This window comes from Pezoporus wallicus, unplaced genomic scaffold (assembly GCF_028554395.1).
Source record: "Pezoporus wallicus isolate ANWC-B61680 ecotype Strahan unplaced genomic scaffold, APGP_CSIRO_Pwel_v1 contig_8723, whole genome shotgun sequence".
NCBI classification, from domain to species: Eukaryota; Metazoa; Chordata; class Aves; order Psittaciformes; family Psittacidae; genus Pezoporus; species Pezoporus wallicus.
The window spans coordinates 1,041,402-1,061,234 of NW_026635404.1; the positions used below are offsets into that span (position 1 = coordinate 1,041,402).

Here is a 19,833-nt window from a genome sequence, read left to right on the forward strand (position 1 = left end):
AGGATGATGAATGACAGGAGATGAAAACGGAATAATCTTTCCTGACTAGTTGCATTAATCCTCATGTGGTGCCTCCCCGCTTCACCTGCTCAGCACTTACCTCCTGCACTTGAGATCCCCTCCAAACCAGCATCTAAGTGCAAAATAGTGGTGAACTGTCCACATTTCTCTGCTCCATGGGCCAGTGAGTGAGATCCATGGCAGGATGGGGTTAGTCTTGCCTGGGATGGTGACAAGAGGCTGCTTGAACAGAAAGAAAAGCAGTCCTGCAAGGTTTGCCCCTGCACATTCCCAAGGTGGAGAGGCCGTGGTAACTTCAGCACTAGTGAACCAAAAAGGCAGTCCAAGGAGTGAGGCTGCCTTTGGGCCCTTCTGGTTGCTCTAGGGTTAACAGCCAGGGTCTTAATAGAATCATAGAATAGTTAGGGTTGGAAAAGACCTTAAAATCATCCAGTTCCAACCCCCTGCCATGCCCAGGGACACCTCACAGAGACCATGTCACCCAAGGCTCTGTCCAACCTGGCCTTCAACACTGCCAGGGGCAACCCATTCCAGTGCCTCACCACCCTCACAGGAAAGAATTTCCTCCTTATATCCAATCTAAACTTCCCCTGTTTCCGTTTTAACTCATCACCCCTTGTCCTGTCACTACAGTCCCTAATGAAGAGTCCGTCTCCAGCATCCCTATAGGCCCCCTTCAGATACTGGAAGCTGCTCTGAGGTCTCCATGCTGCCTTCTCTTCTCCAGGCTGAACGTGAGAGCTTGGCTGCTGAGGTGTGTGAATGAAGCTAATGATTGTTCCGGGCAGCAGGATGCAATGGTCTGTGTCTCTGGGAATGGGATCATCATAAATGTAAGCAGTTAGCTCTTGCCCTTCGTGTCATGTGGAAAGTCGGGTCGGCAGAAGCATGGCTACCTCCAGCAGTGAGACACGCTGGGCTCTGGCCTGTCCTGACACACAGGCTGTGTCCTGGGGAGCCACCGTTGCTCGATCCATGTCCCCGTGTCCCACTGCTCCAGGTGCTCCTGCCTTGCAGTGCTTAGTGAGTCCACAGGGCAGGTTCTCATCACTGTGTCACAATGACTGATATTGACCCATACCCTCTGTGGCACCAGAAAATAGTCTTTTCATGAAAAGAAAAGAATATCATCACGAGGATGGTCACGGGCTGCAGCACCTCCCATACAAAGACAGGCTGAGAACATTGGGGCTCTTCAGCCTGGAGAAGAGAAGCTGCGTGGAGACCTCAGAGCAGCTTCCAGTGTCTGAAGGGGGCTACAAGGATGCTGGGGAGGGACTCTTCATCAGGGACTGCAGTGACAGGACAAGGGGTGATGGGTTCAAACTGAAACAGGAAGAAGGAAGCAGTTCTTCTCTGTGAGGGTGCTGAGGCGCTGGCACAGGGTGCCCAGAGAAGCTGTGGCTGCCCCATCCCTGGCAGTGTTCAAGGCCAGGTTGGAGACAGGGGCTTGGAGCAAGCTGCTCTAGTGGAAGGTGTCCCTGCCCGTGGCAGGGGTTGGAACTGGAGGAGCTTTAAGGTCCCTCCCAAACCAAGCCACTCTGTGATGGACTTTAGTTCTTCCAGGTACAGTACTCCTCGGCAGGAGCCTTGCTTACGGCCGTGGTCCCAGTTCCACTGATGGCACACTTGCCCTGTGTGGTGCCTCTCCATCTCTCTGGTGTGGGACGTAGGGCATGTGCAGGTGGTGGGGCACTGGGTGGGTGCACATGTCCTTCCTTTCGTGGCTGTCAGTGTGCGTTCCTGTGCAAAGCCGCTTGGAATTGGGAAAGAAAATACTAATTTGTAAAATGTGCATCCGAATTTGCTGCTAAATTTGCAATGAAAAGCCACTGACTTGTGGATATTATGCAGAAATGAACAAATTGGGTAAATCACTTCACGCCTGTCCAAAGTCTGTTGTATTTAGGAGACCCTGAGAGCCACAGAGACTGCGGGCAGTGTGGATTCACACAGCCCTGCCTCTTTGCTTGTATTGCAGGATACCCTGGAGATGTGCACCCGGGAACATGAGTTCAAGAGCATCCTCTTTGCCCTCTGCTATTTCCATGCTGTGGTGGCAGAAAGGCGCAAGTTTGGTCCCCAAGGCTGGAACCGGTCCTACCCCTTCAACACTGGAGACCTCACCATCTCTGTGAATGTGCTGTATAATTACCTGGAGGCCAGCTCAAAGGTGTGTGAACCAAAGATGGGCTGGTTGGTGGCTTTTAACCCTCAGCCATGGGCTGGCTTGTGCTGAAACTCCTGGAAAGTCTCCTTAAATGCCATTTCCTTGGCATCTTTGGGTTCATAACTTCCCAGTTCAGTGTACCTTTGTGGTGAGAGGGGAAGCTTCAGTGTCCCCCACGTCTGTAGCAGCTTACACATCATAGCAAATAGTGCCTGTGGTCCTTATTAATTGAAAATGCACTGTGGTCTTTGGTTTAACAGAGCTGAGAATAAATTTGCATTTCAGTGGGAACCTGCACAAAATCTATGCTGTGATCCAGTTTTCCTTGGGCAGGATTTAACTACTACCTAATGCTTGTTTACTTAGGAAACTGGAATAGTGAAGTGGAAGCACTCACTGTGCAGATCAGGGCTCAGTGCTCTAGACTGCAGCTCAGCAACCTGGCTGGTGGAGCTCTGGCTCTCTGAACCTCCTTCACACCCTCCTGCTTCGTTCCTCAGGTCCCATATGATGATTTACGCTACCTCTTTGGTGAGATCATGTATGGAGGACACATTACAGATGACTGGGACAGGCGGCTCTGCAGAACCTATTTGGAAGAATTTATTAAGCCAGAAATGCTGGAGGGAGAACTCCTCCTAGCTCCAGGCTTCCCCCTCCCAGCAAACATGGACTATAATGGCTATCATCAGGTAAGCTCTTGGTTTTCTGCCACTATTTATACTCATGAATGTAACTACCTTATAATCTGTCTCAGGAGGCAGCGAATAGGACTGCAGTGTTTCAGCACATCTCCTGTTATTTCCCACTCTATTCTGTTTCTGTAGACATTCCTGGATGAACCAAGTCTAATGGTAATTTGCTACTTCATCATGGGCTCATTCTGTTTGGGCATGAATAGAGTAACTGTATTGGTTCTTGAGACTTGAGTGGGGCTCCTGGAAAATTACATCCACATACTGTTTGCTATAATGGCCCTTTCGAGTTCCTTTTATCATCAGTTTTGATGTGAAACAGTGAAGGGTCTTGTTGCTCTGCTCACTGATCTCATCTGCTCCTTGTACACAAATGTGGTAGCAGAGATAAGCATATTTGGCTGGTTTTGTTCATTACTGGAAGCTAAATTCCCACAGGAGATACCAGGATATTGATGCACCGTGGGTAATTGCTAGAGAAGGTCCAGGCCTGAGATACGTGGCCAAGGCAAACTTTAGCAATTAGTACATTTTCACAGCAGGAGCAGAAGCAGTTCTGTAAACAGCCATTCACTCCTTTCTCTCATCAGTGTGCTGGTGTTTCAGGCACAAGCAGAGTTACATCAGCCTGGGGTTACTTGCTCCCATAGTTGATAATTCCAGCGCTGTGAACTCTGCAAGCAGAATGCCCTTGATCTCTGCATCTAACCTGAACCTGGATTTCTCTGTACAGTACATAGACGATGCCTTGCCTCCAGAGTCTCCTTATCTGTATGGCCTCCATCCCAATGCTGAGATTGGCTTCCTTACCCAGACCTCAGAGAAGCTCTTCCGCACCGTGCTGGAGATGCAGCCCCGGGACAGCAGCACGGGTGATGGAGGAGTGGTGACCAGGGAAGAAACGGTGAGAGTGGTCAAGCTGCTCCATTCTGATACCTGCCTCATTCATAAGTAGTGCTGTATAGCTCAGGTTTGTCTCACAACTGCTTATTATAATGTGTTCTGCCTTTGCTGGATACAAACCAGGTGTCTAAAACCACCTGACTCTAAGTATGCAGAACACCACCATGGTGGGATGTAATTGGAGTATTGTCAGTAATAGGACAGTGGCTTTTAATTACCCCCTGAACTGCGGTGCCTTCGTTATCATCTTGTGAAGATGTTGCAAATAAACCTTCTGTGGCCTCCACTGCCTCTGAGCCCCCCGTCCCTGTGCACCACGCTGTGCCTGGCATACCAATGGGCTTCCTGAGTGCTCTGTGTGCCATGTGTGATGTGCCACTGGAGCTCAACCCACCTATTGCTGCTGCCACCAGGTCCCATCGAGCTCCCAGGGGACTTGTAATACCTTATCTCCAGCTGAGCTCCTTTGCTGTGCCCAGGTACCAGGCTGATCCCAGCCCTTCCTCTCAAAGCTCACGGCTCATTAAAATCTGGCCCAAGATTTTAATGAAATCAGCCAACACTTGCTCAGGTTTTTCTTTCTGCTGTCTTAAGGTCCCAGCTCTGTTTCAAGCTTTGCAAAGTAATGAATAGCTATTAGAGAGCTTATCTGATGTCTGTGGCTTCACACGTGCTTCCTTTGGCTTGGTGTGGAGCTGGGGAACTGCCTTTGCTCTTTAAAGTGCTCAGTGCTTCAGATCGTACTGGAATTTGAGTTGAGGGGAATAACCCAGAGGTAGCAAAGCCAAAGGAGATGCTCAGGCATCAAATGTGACTTCCTCTTGTCCCCTTCCAGTCCTTTTGATGTTGAAGTACAATTAAACTCCTTGGCCAGAGAAGCAAGATTATCATTAAGTGATCCAGCAGTGGTGTCACAGGCATCCTCCAGTTGAGGCTTTCCATCCCCTACTTTGCCTGAGGTGGTTTTAGGGAGCTTGCAAGCCTCTTATTTTCCTGAGACTCTTCAAGTTCAGTTATTCCCACAGGATTCTGAGGCCACTTTACCAAGAACAAGCTGTATTTGTTGTGTAAAAATCAGGGATTTGCAGAGGAATTTAGAATGAGAGGGTATTTCTGTACTGCCCCTGAGGTGCAGCTGAAGAGATGGGCCAGCTGAGCTTTACCTTTAGCCACCTCAGTGGTCAGTAACAGGCTGCTCATCATCACCTCTTTGTAACATCTGACATGAGTGAGGAGGGTTTGGAAGAGCACCAATGCCAGGAAGTTGAGTACAGAGCCCTTCATATGAATGTTGGCGGGCACGGTGATACCTACCCTGGGCTTTCTCTGCCACTGCCACCCTCACACCAGGTTTTGCCCATCACATCATAGAATTGTAACTGCATTAAGCATTCCTGAAAAATCCCCAAGGAGCAAAAGTCTGGCTTAGGTTCCGGCATGGAAGTAAAGGAGAGCATTATGTGAGAGGCTTCCACACCAAGCTGCCTACTGGTCCATGTACACCTGAGAGATACAGCAGATCCCAGGAAGATCAGGGCTTCAGGCCTCGCTCTCAGCCAGAAAGGGTTTTGTTTGCTTTACTGATTTTCTCTGGCAATACATCCTATTGCATCGGAGCATTCCCTGTTCAGTATTTAGAGATATAAAGCACTGTTCCCAAAGCAAGCTCTGGTGGTGACCAGAAAACAATTCTGTTTCATTATGCTTTTCTTTCATGGCTCCATTAGTTCAGATTGCAAAATTCAGCTTAAAATTAAGTTTTCTATAATCACCTCTATTATTATACTGCAGAAAACCAGCTCATAAGCTCACTTGTCCTGAGGCTCAGCTGAGGCTCTACCCGCTTCCATCTCCTTGCATTGAATCTGACCTTAGGAGAATCATAGAATAGTTTGGGTTGAAGGGACCTTAAAGCTCCTCCAGCTCCAACCCCTGCCAGGGCAGGGACACCTTCCACTAGAGCAGCTTGCTCCAAGCCCCTGTGTCCAACCTGGCCTTGAACACTGCCAGGGATGGGGCAGCCACAGCTTCTCTGGGCACCCTGTGCCAGCGCCTCAGCACCCTCACAGGGAAGAGCTTCTGCCTTAGATCCAACCTAAATCTCCCCTGCCTGCTTCTGTTTCCATTTGCGGGCTCAAGACCCAAGAAGGATGGAGACTGCTGCATGTCACAGTGACATTTCTGAACCATCATTTTGAAAGCTTCTCATCTGACATTAACTTTTGTGAGCATTTGAATTTTAATAGGATGGGGCAGGCTCTTTGAAAGGTGCCATGTCCAGCGCCGCTGACACTGATGGTTTCAGAGGCACTGAGTGGCAGATGGAGTTTTCATACTGCATTCAGGCAGCTGTCAGCTGGGGAAGCTCAGTGGATCATTCACCAACATCCATCTCTGTTTTCCCTTCGGCACACAGGTGAAAGCCCTTCTGGAAGAGATGTTAGAGAAACTGATGGATGAGTTTAACATTGCAGAACTGATGGCAAAGGTGGAGGAGAGGACACCGTACGCTGTGGTTGCCTTCCAGGAATGTGAGCGCATGAACATCCTCACCAGTGAAATAAAGCGCTCTCTTAAGGAGCTGGACCTAGGGCTGAAGGTAAGAGCTTGGGATGCTTGAGGCTGCAGTGTTGTAAAACCTTGGTGATTGATTGGAAGAGGTGCTCACACAATAAAAGGGGTCACACACGCTATTGAGCACTGCCTGCAAAACCAACTTGACTCCGTGGGGAAGGGCTCACAGATGGATTTCAAATGACACATTGCCCACAGGCACTGGGAGAGGTTAAAGGTGCACATAGCAATGGCGCTTTTTGGGAACAGAGACCAGGCACTTCTGTCCACCCCGTATTGTAGCACAGCAACAACAGGTTGCTCAGAATTTGAGATGTGGCCTATTTAAAAGTAAGCCAAAAAATCACAGCTTTTCACACAATGCCCAGGTACTGGGCAGGGGGGAACTCGTAACAAAAAGTTATTAAAGGCACAAACTGAGCTGAAATGAAAGAGTGATCGTGTGTAAGGAGACAGAATGTCCAGAGCTGTAAGAGAGAAAGCCTAAAACCGAAAGAGTTTTGGAAGAGATACAACTCCCCTGGCTGGGGATGAGTTATTTGCTAATGGAGGGGGGTCACGAGAAGACCCTCCCTGTGGACAAACTGTCCTTGATTCCTCCACCCCATAGTTCCTTCTCCATCCGCTCCAGGAAGGTGATGTCTCTCTGCCTTGGGGTGGTGGCTTTGGCTTATGGAGAACAGTGAGGAGCTGTGGGGCTGGCAGGAAACACACCAGGTAGATTTCTGGGTTCAACAAGATATGCAAGGGGGCTGTGCTTTAAGGCTTCCTCTGCTGGCAGGGGAACTCATCTGCTGAATTCCCTCCCGGGCAGTTGGTTGGACAAAATGGAAAAGGCTAAAAGACTGCCCATTAGGGGATAAACCAGCAAAGAGCAGGCTGCACTGCAAGTGAGTACCTGCCTAGCCAGCCCTGGTGCCCTGGAGCAACAATTCCCCTTCACCTTGTCATCCCAAAAGACTTCACAATAGCCAAGTGCATCCCTCAGAAAGGGCTAAGTTGAGGAGACTAATGCTACCTGGAGCTTCAGTGCTACCCCGATGCCTTTCCCACATGATTGACATTCAATTGCTCCCTAGCATGAGGCAGCAATTAAGGACATCAGTTGCTGGCCATTCTCTGCTCCATCATTTCCTGAATGACAGGTTCTTGTCCCATTTCATCAAAATGGTGAAATACACCACATATATTTCACCAAAAGTACTTTGTATAGCATGAGAACCATCGCACTTGAAGGAACTGCAGTGACTCTGTATGACCCCGTTAGGAGAAAGCTGGCAGGTGAGCAGAGAGGACCTGGATGACAATCCCAACTCTCTCCTGAGACAGCTTTGAAGAGAGACCTTCAAAGGACATGTCTGCAGTGTGCATGCAGAGGTGGGAGGCTCGGCTCTGGGGTTTTAGGTAGCTGCAGCTCTGCAGGGGTAGGACTTGACTGCCTCACGTTGTGCTCTACACTGATCCCAGCAGCCTGGTCCATGCGAGCTCAGACATTTCTGCATTGCATTTGCTGCTGATGCTTATTGTCTTGATTAAAGAGAGAGACATCATAACCACTTTGTGGTGGCCCAGTGTGTACAATTCATTTTAAAATGGGCTGATACTTATGTAGTCAATTATTCTAAACAGATTTCCTTTGTTTTCTAGCATAGTGGAATTGAAAATTTAGTTGCCTGAGACAGGTAAACAGAAGTGATTTAATGTTTCATCAAGGAGCACCAAACAAGATATGACTGTAACTTGGACAATGTATAGCAATTAGATTTAATGAGGAGGAGAAGAACAAGCTATTTAATATTGGTAGGGAGAATGAGTGGATGCATGGGCTTAAATAAACCTCAGACAAAATAAACCACAGAAATCAAGCAATAATAGAGAGCAAATTTCTCCCCAGATCCTGGCAGGGGAGTGAGATGATGTCTGCAGGAAAGGCACCTCCGATGACTACAGAGCTTGGTCCCAGCAGCTCACATCTGCGGGGTGATCCAGGGCCACCACAGGGCCAGGACTTAAGGACTCCTGAAGAGCAGATGAGGAGCAGTATCTGTGTTAGGATGAAGGGTCTGAGATACCACCAGTGGGCAGTTCTTCTCTGCCTGCAAGCACAAGTTGCATGTGGGTCCCTGCAGAGCTGAATTAGACATGATGCATGACCTGCACTCCACAGTATCCCCCAGAGGGATTCTCCCATACCTTGAGGACTACAGCTTGGCCCTGCTCTTGGCTGTGTAGGCAGGGCTGCTGTCCTGACTTGCAGCTCAGTCTTCACACTCAGTTTGGGAGAGAAATCACTCTTCAATTGTTTCTCCTGAGAGTAGCTCCTATGGGAGCTGCTAATGCACGTTAATCTATGGGACTGGGGATCTTCACTGACAGCACTCAGAGGAGGAGAGTTTACATAAGAGGAACCACAGATCTCAGAAGAGAATAAATAAAGCACAGAGGAAGCAAGTCTGATTGTTTTTAACTGCCTATCTGCTAAAAGGCAGCGATTTGGAAATGTCATGCCTCATTTGAATGTTTGAATAATTCATTGTTTCTCTGTAGCGGAAAGTGATTGTTTGCTCCAAAAATAGGAGACATCCCATTAAGAGGAAGGGAAATTGCAATAGACTGGTAGCCATCAAAGAAATAACTGGCATGTTGCATTTCAAAGCCCTTTGTTCTGGCTGACTTGGGTGAGCCCGGAGGCTGGGCTGAAACACTTGAATGTTAATGTTGTACCCAGTGTAATTTTTGCAAGCAGATTTCCTGTTTTGCAACTTCAGGGAAGGATAAGCCTCCAAAATGGGGATAATAAATGTTATAGAAGAATGGAATAAGACCCCATTTTGTAAGGCTGGCTGGGTATTTTACTGTATTAAGGGAGAATAACCTTCACAGAGAAAACAATGGGTGACAATAGTCTGCTCATCTTGAAGGGAGGTCTGCAGGCTGATTAGGATTTCCTTTAATGAAAATTACTCCTAGCATTTGGGAAAAAAAAACCTTAACTTGATTCATTCCCGATGCACTTTAGTATTCAGCATCTGCAATGCAAATTTATGCATAATTGTGCTTGGACAACTACATGAGATAGCTGCCAGAGATGCTTTGAAGCCTCACAGGAGCTTCCAACAAGTCTGCTTGAGCATGCAGGCTTTAGAAATTGCTTTCTTTGAGGCTTTCTCCGAGTTCCCTTTGCTAAGTCATTTGTTTCCTGCCAGTAAAAGCAGACATGAGATACGACCAGGAGGATTTGTCTTCAGATCGGTTTGACCACTCGCACACATTTACCCCTTTAAAACCTTTCCAGGAGTGGTTGTCACTGTTAGAAGGCCCTGTGGTTCTCAGTGTCCTGCTGTGACCTGTGCAGTATTTTGCCCCTCAGACTTTGTTTTCTCCTGCATGGCCTTAGCCAGAGAGCTGCTAATTGAATTGGTCTTGTCAGTGTCTAAGTTCTCCTCAGGTGGGAGATGGTGACCCATGCGATGTGAACAAGGAAGGAAGCACAGTGATGCTTCACACTCTGTGTTCCAACAGATGTCATTAAATAACAAAGCAACTGCCCCCTGAGGAGCTCAAATCATTTTGACATCCTTGTGGAGCTCAGGACCCAGCCCCTCTGAATAGACCCCCCCTGCTTTTCTGTTGTGTGAGCTTTAACTGGGGTCAGTAAATTATCTTGTGCTATAAAGTGAAACAGCTCAGGTGCCTAAGAGGAAATGCATGGGGCATGCATTGCCATTGTGTTTCTTTGTCATTTCGTGGCAAATACTAGCATGAGACACCTTTCATTTGTATTTGCTCCTTGGAGTTGCCCAGGACTTTGAAGACCCATCATTGTGAGTTTCCCTACAAATGTAAAATCATTAAATAGAAATAATGAGGTTGCAGACTTACCTGGTCCCTGCTCACATGATATGAAAGGAGGTGATGTGTATTTTGAAAGGTGTTTGCAGGTTGCTTTTGGCTTCAAGAGTGTTAAAACAAAGACCATCAGAAAACCTTTGTACATACGATTTTCTCTGTCCACCAGAAATGTGTTCTCCATGGGGGAGCCCAGCAGGTTCAGATATTTGCTACCTTTAAAAGCTTATTACTTTTAGCAAGTCATCTTTGGAGCTGAGGTTTGATAATACCTTGTACCAGCCAGAAGTGCTGCTATGGACGCTTCCAGTGCTGACACCTTCCTTGCTTTGGTAAGACACAGTCTATGGGGCAGATGTGCATTCAAGCCCTTTGTTTAAGCATTACCCAGCAGCTCTGCGTGTTGCATTGGCAACAGCGTGGTGAGCTCAGAGGATTTCTGTGCTGATGACAAGTCGGCATTCCAAGCTTGGGAGTGTCTGGTCTCTTTGTAGTGTAATTCCTTTGAGAAAGTGCTTCCTAACCCAAGAGCACCAGCGTGCTCGTTTGCACTCAGCGCTGAACCCCCTTACCCTTGTTAGTGGCACATGCAGCGTGGGCCGTCAACGAGGGCACTCATTACTGCTCTCCCATGGTCTGGCTGGGTGTCTAGCTGTGATCCTGTCCTGCTGGAGCCTCTCAGTCTGATCTGCAGATCAGAGCTCTGCAGGGCACCGTGAGTATAGGAGTGAAGTGCAGAGATTTGGAACTGCAGGACTCCGACAGCCATTGCTGAACATGCGTTGGGGGTGCTTTAAGTGCATTTCAACTTCTGCTAAAGCTTCACAGATTTTTGTGGTCCCAGTAAAGGGCACCTCTGCTGACCTTGTGGCTGGAGGCACTGAAGTCCTGTGGAAGAGCAGTTGGAATTTTTTAATGTGAACAGACTGACCCAATTCCCTCACCCTTCTCAGCAATGGCTCAACTGATTTCAGTTAATCTTTCCAAAACCACTCTGCCTGAGGCAAAGAGAAATAAGGCAGAAAGATGCTGGCAAAATGAGAAGGGGACAAAAGTATTTACAATGGAAAGCAGTGATCAACAGTAGCCATCAGTCTCCAAGCCGCTCTGGTGTGTTGTACAGCTCCAGCTCAGCATGGGGCATGCAGATTTCAGTTGTGAAGGGCATTACAGTGGTCATGCTGAGCCTGCCTTTAAGGTCTTTGTCTTTGCAGACTGCTTGGCTTGAGTGTCACAGAATCACAGATTCGTTGTTTTGGGGATAGAATCATAGAGTTAGGTCTGTTGGAAGAGACCCTTAAGATCATCAAGTCCAGCTGTTACCCCAGGACTGCAAGGCCACCACTAAACCGTGTCACTAAGATTGTCTAGTGCAATCCTGTGCTCAAAGCAGGGGCAGGTAGAGCAGGTTCCTAGGACCGTGCCCTCAAAGTAGAACAGTTGGTACTTGTATCTCAATGGAGTGTCCTGTGTTTCGAGGGGTTCCCATCCGCCTCTTGTCACGGGACACCACTGAGAAGTGGCTCCATCTTCCTAACTTACGACCATCAGATATCTGTAGGTGCTGAAAAGAATCCTCCCTGAGCCATTTCTTCTTGAGGCCAAACAATCCCAGCACGGGGCCCAGCGTGGCACATGTCCCTCCCCAGTGCTGAGCAGAGTGCTGCCAGTAGCCTGATGGCAATGCTCCTCCTAATGCAGCTCAGGACACTAGTGGCCTTTTGTGCTGCAGGGGCACATTGGTCTACACTGCTGAGAATCTGCCCTATAAAGATCTTCAGTCAATGAGAGGAAACAGAAACGACATTGGGAAAACTGGGGGATACCCGTCCTGTCACTGTTTTACACAACTTTTCCTCCAAGTAGTATTTTTACAGTAGGGAAGATGAGGATACAAGACTATGCAGTAAAAGATGTGCATGAAAATCTGAAACTCATGACTGGGTAGGCTGCCATGTACTTCCACACTTCCTAGCTCAGCTTCTGCTTTCAAGCAGGCTTTGTTCAAGGTAAGCAGTTATCGGTGCTAATTGTACCCTTTCTCACTCAGGGAGAACTGACCATGACAAGCGACATGGAGAACCTGCAGAATGCCCTTTTCTTGGACATGGTGCCTGAGTCCTGGACAAAGAAAGCTTACCCTTCCACGGCCAGCCTGGGCTCGTGGTTTGCTGACCTCCTCGCGCGCATCAAGGAGCTGGAGGCCTGGACAGGAGACTTTTCCTTACCCTCCACCGTGTGGCTTGCTGGGTTCTTCAATCCCCAGTCTATCCTGACAGCCATCATGCAGTGCACAGCCCGGAAAAACGGGTGGCCTTTGGACAAGATGGCCTTGCAGTGTGATGTGACAAAGAAGAACAGGGACGATTTTGCCAGCCCTCCTCGGGAAGGGGCGTACGTCCACGGCTTGTTCCTGGAGGGTGCGCGCTGGGATGCACAGGTGAGCTCACCGAGGCTCTTGTGTTGAGCAGCCAGCCATGGGAGTTATGTCCTTAATGCTTGGTGCTGTACTCGGGGGAACTTCTCAGCCCAGACAGGAACTCACCTAAAATAGTCATTGAGCTGCTTCTTTAGGAATGGGGGTGATAGGAAATCTGGGCCTCTCCTCTGCAGCCTAGAGTGCGTGTCCAGGGTGGGCAGGTGAATCACCCCTTGAAGCTGCCTGTTCCATGGCCATGAGGGGAGTTAAAGGTGGCCAGCTTGGACTGATAATCTAGTTGTTATAAACTGAATCTCAACCTATAGCTCTATGGTTCTGAGGATTTCCATCCCCTAGTTTGCCTGGGGTAGTTTTAGGGAGCTTTCAAGCCTGAGGCTCTTCAAGTCCCATTATTCCCCCAGGTTCCTGAGGCCACATTACCAAAACCAAGTAAACGTTGGTCATTGCTCATGGTGTTATTGCAAACAGAAAACATGGGGTCCTCTCAGGCCTGCATTGTCCCTGCCCCTTCTCATGGTCATGATTTCACTGCTACCTCCAAAAGTGACGTGGCAGACTTGCAGTGTCACTGCTCTGTCATCTGTCCAGCAGTAGTGGAGACAAAGGAGAACACTCTGATTTTCTACATCTTCACATCCCCAGAGCTGACTGGGTGGGATGTGCCAAATGCAGGCCACTGTCCTTCCACTGCCAGGTGCTGCAGGATGCCATCTGTTCATTAGGGACTGTAGCGATAGGACAAGGGGTAAGGGGTTAAAACTTAAACAGGGGAAGTTTAGATTGGATATAAGGAAGAAGTTCTTCACTGTAGGGGTGCTGAGGCACTGGAAAGGGCTGCCAAAGGAAGCTGTGAATGCTCCATCCCTGGCAGTGTTCAAGTCCAGGTTGGATGAAGCCTTGGGTGCCATGGTTTAGTGTGAGGTGTCCCTGCCCATGGCAGGGGGTTGGAACTGGGTGATATTAAGGTGCTTTCCAACCCGAACTATTCTGTGATTCTATGATCTGTGCAGATGGGGTTTGTGACCAAAAATTAATCACATCCTTTAGGCATCCCCTTAGGGTGCCAAGTAAAACTGGCATGAAGGTTTAACTGGTATGGTCAATGCGGACTCAAGCTGAGGACTCGGTGTAGGGGTAGGCTCACCCTGGGCAAGCAGATCAGTATGGGTGGCTTTTTCTTTCCCCTTCTGGATGTGACCCAACCTTCAGTTGTAGCATAGCCAGCCTGAAGGCAGCCTAGGTGCGATCCATACCCACCAACCAGGCAGCTGCAGGAAGCTTCTACACTTGCTGTTTCCTGCCTCTATAGCTGTCAGCACTCCTGTCGCAGCATCCCAGAGCAGCACAGCTGTCCCTGTCATTCCCTGTGACAGTTGTCAGCTGTTAGGATTGCAGTCCTCAGACACAGAGCATTTAGGCTCACAAATCCCCCCTGGGCTTGGTCCTTCGAGTGGCCTGGCCTGTGGTACCAGGGCTCCCTGTTACAGTGATTCATGTGATTCATGCAGCACTTGCACTGGACAGCCAGTGAGATCCTTCTGCTGCCAGTGGTCTAGGAGAGAGTGAAGGCTGATCAAAGTGGGTCACCCAGAGCTTACTTATCTGTGCAAAGGGTCTTACTTCAGAGGGCACTCTTAGGGTCTTAGCCTTGAAGCCCCTACTTTACCTGTTGGGAGGCTTAGTGGTAGGATGCTGAGAAGAGAAACTGTACGTGTTCTATACCATATCCCAGCTTGACCTTGCAATTTAGATCTAATATTGCCCACTTATTTTTCAGCTCCCTCTCTGCAATAGTTTTCCATGAAGGATAGGAAACCAGGCAAAGCTTTGAACCCACTGACTGATGGCATCCAGTGCAGTTTATCATGAATCCTTGTGAAAGTCGAAGCTCCAGGCCATTTTCTCTCTGGAAATGAGTTTACATGTACATTGGGTCTGGAAAGCCATGGGCAGTCAGGAGTACTGGCAAAGGCTCTGTCAGAACATTGCATTAAAGTTCTCACATAGGTATCAGCTCACATCTTCTGTCTCTGTGGTTTTGGCTCTGCTAACAGCAAAAGTCACAGTAGCAGAACAGGGACCAGCCCAGTCCATTTCCCAAGCCCTGGTCCTACAGTTCTCTGCCTGTTCCCCTGTGTCAGCCTTTGGTGTGGCTTCCATATGTACCCCCTTCCAGCTCTTGGACATCACAACACCTTGCTACAGGGAGCATTGGATTTCCATTACCCTCAAAACCTGACTGCTGCACACAGCAGTACAGGGAAAGGTTAGAAAAATTCCTGGTCTTGCATGTAGAATACTCCATCAAAACCAAATCCTAGTGACTGGATAGCTTATGTTTTCCTTTACCATCATTACCACCATTACTAGAAAATATAATGGTCAAATGGCTGAGTTCTGCCTCAGTTTTACCCATCCCCATGTGGAAGTGAAGAGCAGTTTTGGTGTGCAAAGCCAATCTCTTGGGAAGCATATGGCTCCTCCCCTCTGCCTCCCATACAATAACTCGTATGGGTGACTGCAGTCAGCAATGAGGTTTGTCTTTAGAGATCATCCAGACTTTATTTTCTGGTTACAATTTCCCTTGTGATGGAAAGATACTGAGCAGTCCCCTCTCTACAACCATTCCAAACCTCTGGGTATCACACTTCAGGGTATGTCAGAGAAGAAAAGAGTATTTTCATATGTTGCTGCTGACACTGAGATCTCATTTCCACGGGGTGGACTATTCATTTGACCTGGAACCCACCGAGCACCAGTGTCTCTTAGTGGATGCAACATTTGTAAACCAGGTTCACAGTTCTTTTGAGTTGTATACTCCTTCCAAATTCATCTTCTGCTGGCAATGGGAGGGCCCCTCTGGGGAGCACCTCTGCTTTTTAAAGGATATTTCACATTTAGGTTGTGCCTCCACAAAAGGAGCAAGTCCCTCCATGTGCTGCTGCTCACGTTTTTCTGTTTATTTAAACATTTGTGTTTGCCCTGGAGAGTCTTAACTGTATAAAGCCTTCATTACAAAGCAGCAGGCAGCTGGTAGGTGGAATGAACCAAGCAGGGAAGCTGGGCCCAAATGATGTGTTGCTGTAGCCCTGTTAAAGTCAGTGGGACTCCGTGAGAGAGAGTTTGACTGGTGACACTGAGGCATTTTACCTGATTCCTGGTTTTGTTGCTCCCAGCAATGGAGAGTGTGATGCCAGGTATGTGCCCTGCTACTCCCAGGGGGTACAAGGGGAGAGGTGGGTTTTGCACTACATGGCTACATGAAGCTTTGCCAAGTGTAGAGAGCACACCGCCTTGTCCTTGAAGGAGATGCCCGTCAGTGCACAGCACTAAGCAGTGGCTTAACACTGAGGGTGTCCTGCCTCCTCCAAGCCAAGCCAGCTACAGGTTCTGTGTGGTTTTTAAGGCTAATCCTACGTAAAGCACGATCTGAAATCAGTGGAGAGGCTTAGAAGGGCAGATCTGTGTGTCGAGGAACCGTCATGTTCATTTGATGGTTCAAGTAGCTCAAGATCTTTGGGAGCAGTTGCACATCACCCACGTTTATCTGAGATGCTCCCAGAAGCGGATGCAGATGAAAACACAAGTGTGTAGCCCAGGCCTGGTACAGCCCGGTGCTGGTTCTCCAGTCCCAGACATCACAGTTCTTCTGCAGAGACACCAGGTACATCAGACTTCGTCCACCAGAGACGGACATTTTCCCCAGAGGTTTCATGGGACACCATGTGAAGCCTTTTCTTGGAGATGTCAGTTGTCCGTAGGGCCCATGTATTTGTGAGCTGTGAGACAGAGTAGGATGTGGTTCAAGCTGAAGTCTCCAGTGATGAGCTTAAAACACAGGCTTGGAGGGGACACAAGTTGTGCTGTGAGCAGCCAGTCTCCTTTTTAGAGTTATTTTGAAAAATTAATAACTTGGCAAACCCTTTCCCATCTGTACCTCAACTTTGAAAGTTCTCTCATTTGGCTTTACTGGACAGCACGTATCCTATCATATATCATATCATATCATAGAATGGGTTAGGTTGGGTTGGGTTGGATGGACCTTAAAGCTTCTCCAGCTCCAACCTCTGCCACGGGCAGGGACACCTTCCACTAGAGCAGCTTGCTCCAAGCCCCTGTCTCCAACCTGCCCTTGAGCACTGCCAGGGATGGGGCAGCCACAGCTTCTCTGGGCACCCTGTGCCAGCGCCTCAGCACCCTCACAGGGAAGAGCTTCTGCCTAAGAGCTCATCTCAGTCTCCCCTCTGGCAGGTTCAAGCCATTCCCCTTGGCCTGTCCCTACATCCCTTGTCCCAAGCCCCTCTCCAGCTTTCCTGCAGCCCCTTCAGGCACTGGAGCTGCTCTCAGGTCTCCCCTTCAGGAGCCTTCTCTTCTCCAGGCTGACCCAGCCCAGCTCTCTCATTATCATCAGATCTTCTTCACTGCTTGTTCCATGTGTGGCTCTTTTTCTCATTCCCCGTGTCCAGCTGAAGCCATTAACTCCAGCAATATCTGGACCACCTTGGAGTGATGTTCCCTGCTGGCAGTACTGCTGGTCAGATCACCAGCCCTCCTTCCCTACAGAGACAGCTCTATAAGACAGAAAACCAAGCCATATTGAAGTCTTTAAGCTTACTGACCCTAAATTAGCCATGGTGCAAGTGTGCCTGTGCTGTAACACCTCCAAATGCAGTTGAGTGAGGATGCTGGCCTACTGCCTGTGCATTTGGGCCCATCTGTTAGCATCCCTGGCTCGTGACAGCTGCTTTGGCTCACTGGGCTCTTTGATACGTAGCAGTGTAGCATGTCCACTCTTCAAATTGCCTGTTGAGGAGCCAGGACAAGCAGCAGTGAGGATTTGTTGAGGATGTGAGGCCTGAGCCCCGAGCACAGACAGTGGCTGTTCACCAGGTGTGCTGTGCCAAGCAGTGAGGGAAAATTGCTTTCAGAGGAAGATTAATTTCTGATGATGAGAGCGATAAAAAATGCAAATGCAAATCATCCCAGACATAACAAAGTGCTGTATTCCATAGAGAGAGCTCGGGAGGATTTCTGCTCTTCTTAACCCAGGAATAGGTGGAATGTATCTTGAAAACTTGATTGGAGGAATTGTCGGGAGTAAGAAAAAGAGCTCAGATCAAAATCCAGCCTCAGGAATTCGAGGAGTGGGTTTAAAAAGAGCGTGTGATAAATGGCTTCTTTGCAGCGTATTTCATGTTTGTTCAGCACGTTGTAAATAGAGAATCTGAAATCTGAGCTGGCTTTATCACAGCTTAATAGAACAGATGGCATTAGTACAATTAAACCCAGGTATGTTGCAAGAGGGGTTCTTCTTCTTCACTCATTTGCAGAACTAAACAAACAACTGGAGATGTTGAACCTCATCCCACAGCTCTGATCTAAGAGCATTTGGAATAATACTGATATGTGAAGCTAAGCTGCAGTTAGAGGCAGTTTATTGAGCACTGAGAAGTTTTATTTCCATACCTGTATTTGCTTTCATTTGGTCTCTCTCGCTTGCATTAAGCAGTTTTGAAAGCATTCCTGGAAAGTGATTGATGTGTAGGGCATTTTATTGTCAGAAACAGACCTGAGTTAGAGAAACAAGCCTTGAATTCATGCCCTGACAGCACACTGTCCTCCTGGGTTGGACAGCCTGCTGGGTGAGAGCACTGCTTTGAAGGGGATAATACAGATGCATTATTTAATGCTGATATTCCCTAAGGAGCAATCCTTCTGAATCCCAATTGCTGGTGTGAGCACCTGAGAGAGTGGGGACAAGCCTGTGATGTTTTTGGGGGCCACACAAACCCCTGCTTGCATTCATCACCCAGGTCATGCTCAAATTCTGGTTGTGTGGTGGGACATTTACTCGGTGCCTTTTAGGCTGCTCTCAGTTGAGCCCCGTTGAGCTGTTCACAGTTGGTCTTAGCACAACCTGGCATAAGCAGCACTTCCCATGAGATTGTTCTGGGCTGGCAACACCTTGAGCAAGAGCTGCATGAGGACAGTGTGGTTGGATACGGCCAGGAACATTCCCCCACAGAGTCCTGCTCAGGTATGTGTGGGTTTGAGCATCTGATGAGACCAGGCATGAAGCTTGAAGGAGGCTTCTGATGGAACAGGGGAGGTGTTTGATCCAGACCCTCCTTACTTCAAGTAGAATTATCCCCCACCTTGATCTCAGGAAAGATGTCTCCTGTTCCCCAGTAAGACCAGCCTGTATAAGCACCACAGAGGATCATGTGGATCGGGGTACAGCTGATGGATGGCTTAGAAATCTAACTAAGACTTTGTCTTCTTGCCTTTGTAGGCTGGGATAATCACGGATGCCAGGCTCAAGGAGCTAACCCCAGCCATGCCCGTCGTTTTCCTCAAAGCCATTCCTGCTGACAAGCAAGATCTCCATAACATGTACCCGTGTCCTGTGTACAAAACCCACCAGAGAGGGCCAACCTATGTGTGGACTTTTAACCTTAAAACTAAAGAGAATCCCTCCAAGTGGGTGCTCGCTGGTGTGGCGCTGCTGCTGCAGGTCTGATCCCCAGCAGGGCCCCTCATTGCAAAGCCCTCATGGGGTCTTTCTCAGACAACTTAAATAGGATCCTGAGGTTGAACCCAGGATTCACCTCTCTGAGCACTTGGGCACGTAGCTGAAATAGAACCTACAAGGAGGTGACAGAGGTTCAGGGGGACACATGGAGCAGATTCGTGGCTGCTGTCAATCACTACCCTGTAATCCCTACACTGGAGCACTGGAAGATCCTAACCTGCAGCAGGATCTTCCACCCCCAGAATGAATGTAATGTTGATTTCTCTTGCAGGATCCAAAGTAGTTTTAAAGTGAGTGGCCTTCTCCAGACTCCTCAGATAGGCCAGGGACCTGTGAAATTCTTCAGATCTTATCCTTTTCTATACAGGAGTGTTTCTTTGTTATAGGTGTGATACCAGAAGCTGGGAGATCAACAGGTACTGTGGATGTAAACTGTTTCTTACTAATATTGCTGTAAATTTTAAACCCATTTAAAATAGTGTTAATATCCAGTGTGCTTCATGTAACCATCAATAAAACTACAGCGTTTCTAAAGCAGAAAGCACAGAGAGGGATGCCTGGGCTGTGGGTTACCTGAATGAGCTGGACACGGAGAGCATTGCTCTGCACTGCAGAAGCTGAGTGCTTGCGAGCTAGGAAATGTGGGAAG

At 48.4% G+C, this 19,833-nt stretch overlaps 1 protein-coding gene across 2 annotated transcripts in view; it reads left to right on the top strand.

The window, feature by feature from the left end:
* DNAH9 (dynein axonemal heavy chain 9) overlaps positions 1-19,421 on the top strand; it is a 126,331-nt gene extending 106,910 nt beyond the window's left edge. For both annotated transcript variants that reach the window (XM_057423402.1, XM_057423410.1), the window contains 6 exons: positions 2,003-2,194; positions 2,692-2,883; positions 3,620-3,790; positions 6,206-6,388; positions 12,263-12,652; positions 18,945-19,421. In XM_057423402.1, coding sequence (XP_057279385.1) covers positions 2,003-2,194; positions 2,692-2,883; positions 3,620-3,790; positions 6,206-6,388; positions 12,263-12,652; positions 18,945-19,172 — 1,356 coding nt within the window. In that variant the 3' untranslated portion in view covers positions 19,173-19,421. The remainder of the gene's footprint in view (positions 1-2,002; positions 2,195-2,691; positions 2,884-3,619; positions 3,791-6,205; positions 6,389-12,262; positions 12,653-18,944) is intronic.
* Positions 19,422-19,833: the final 412 nt, after the last annotated feature.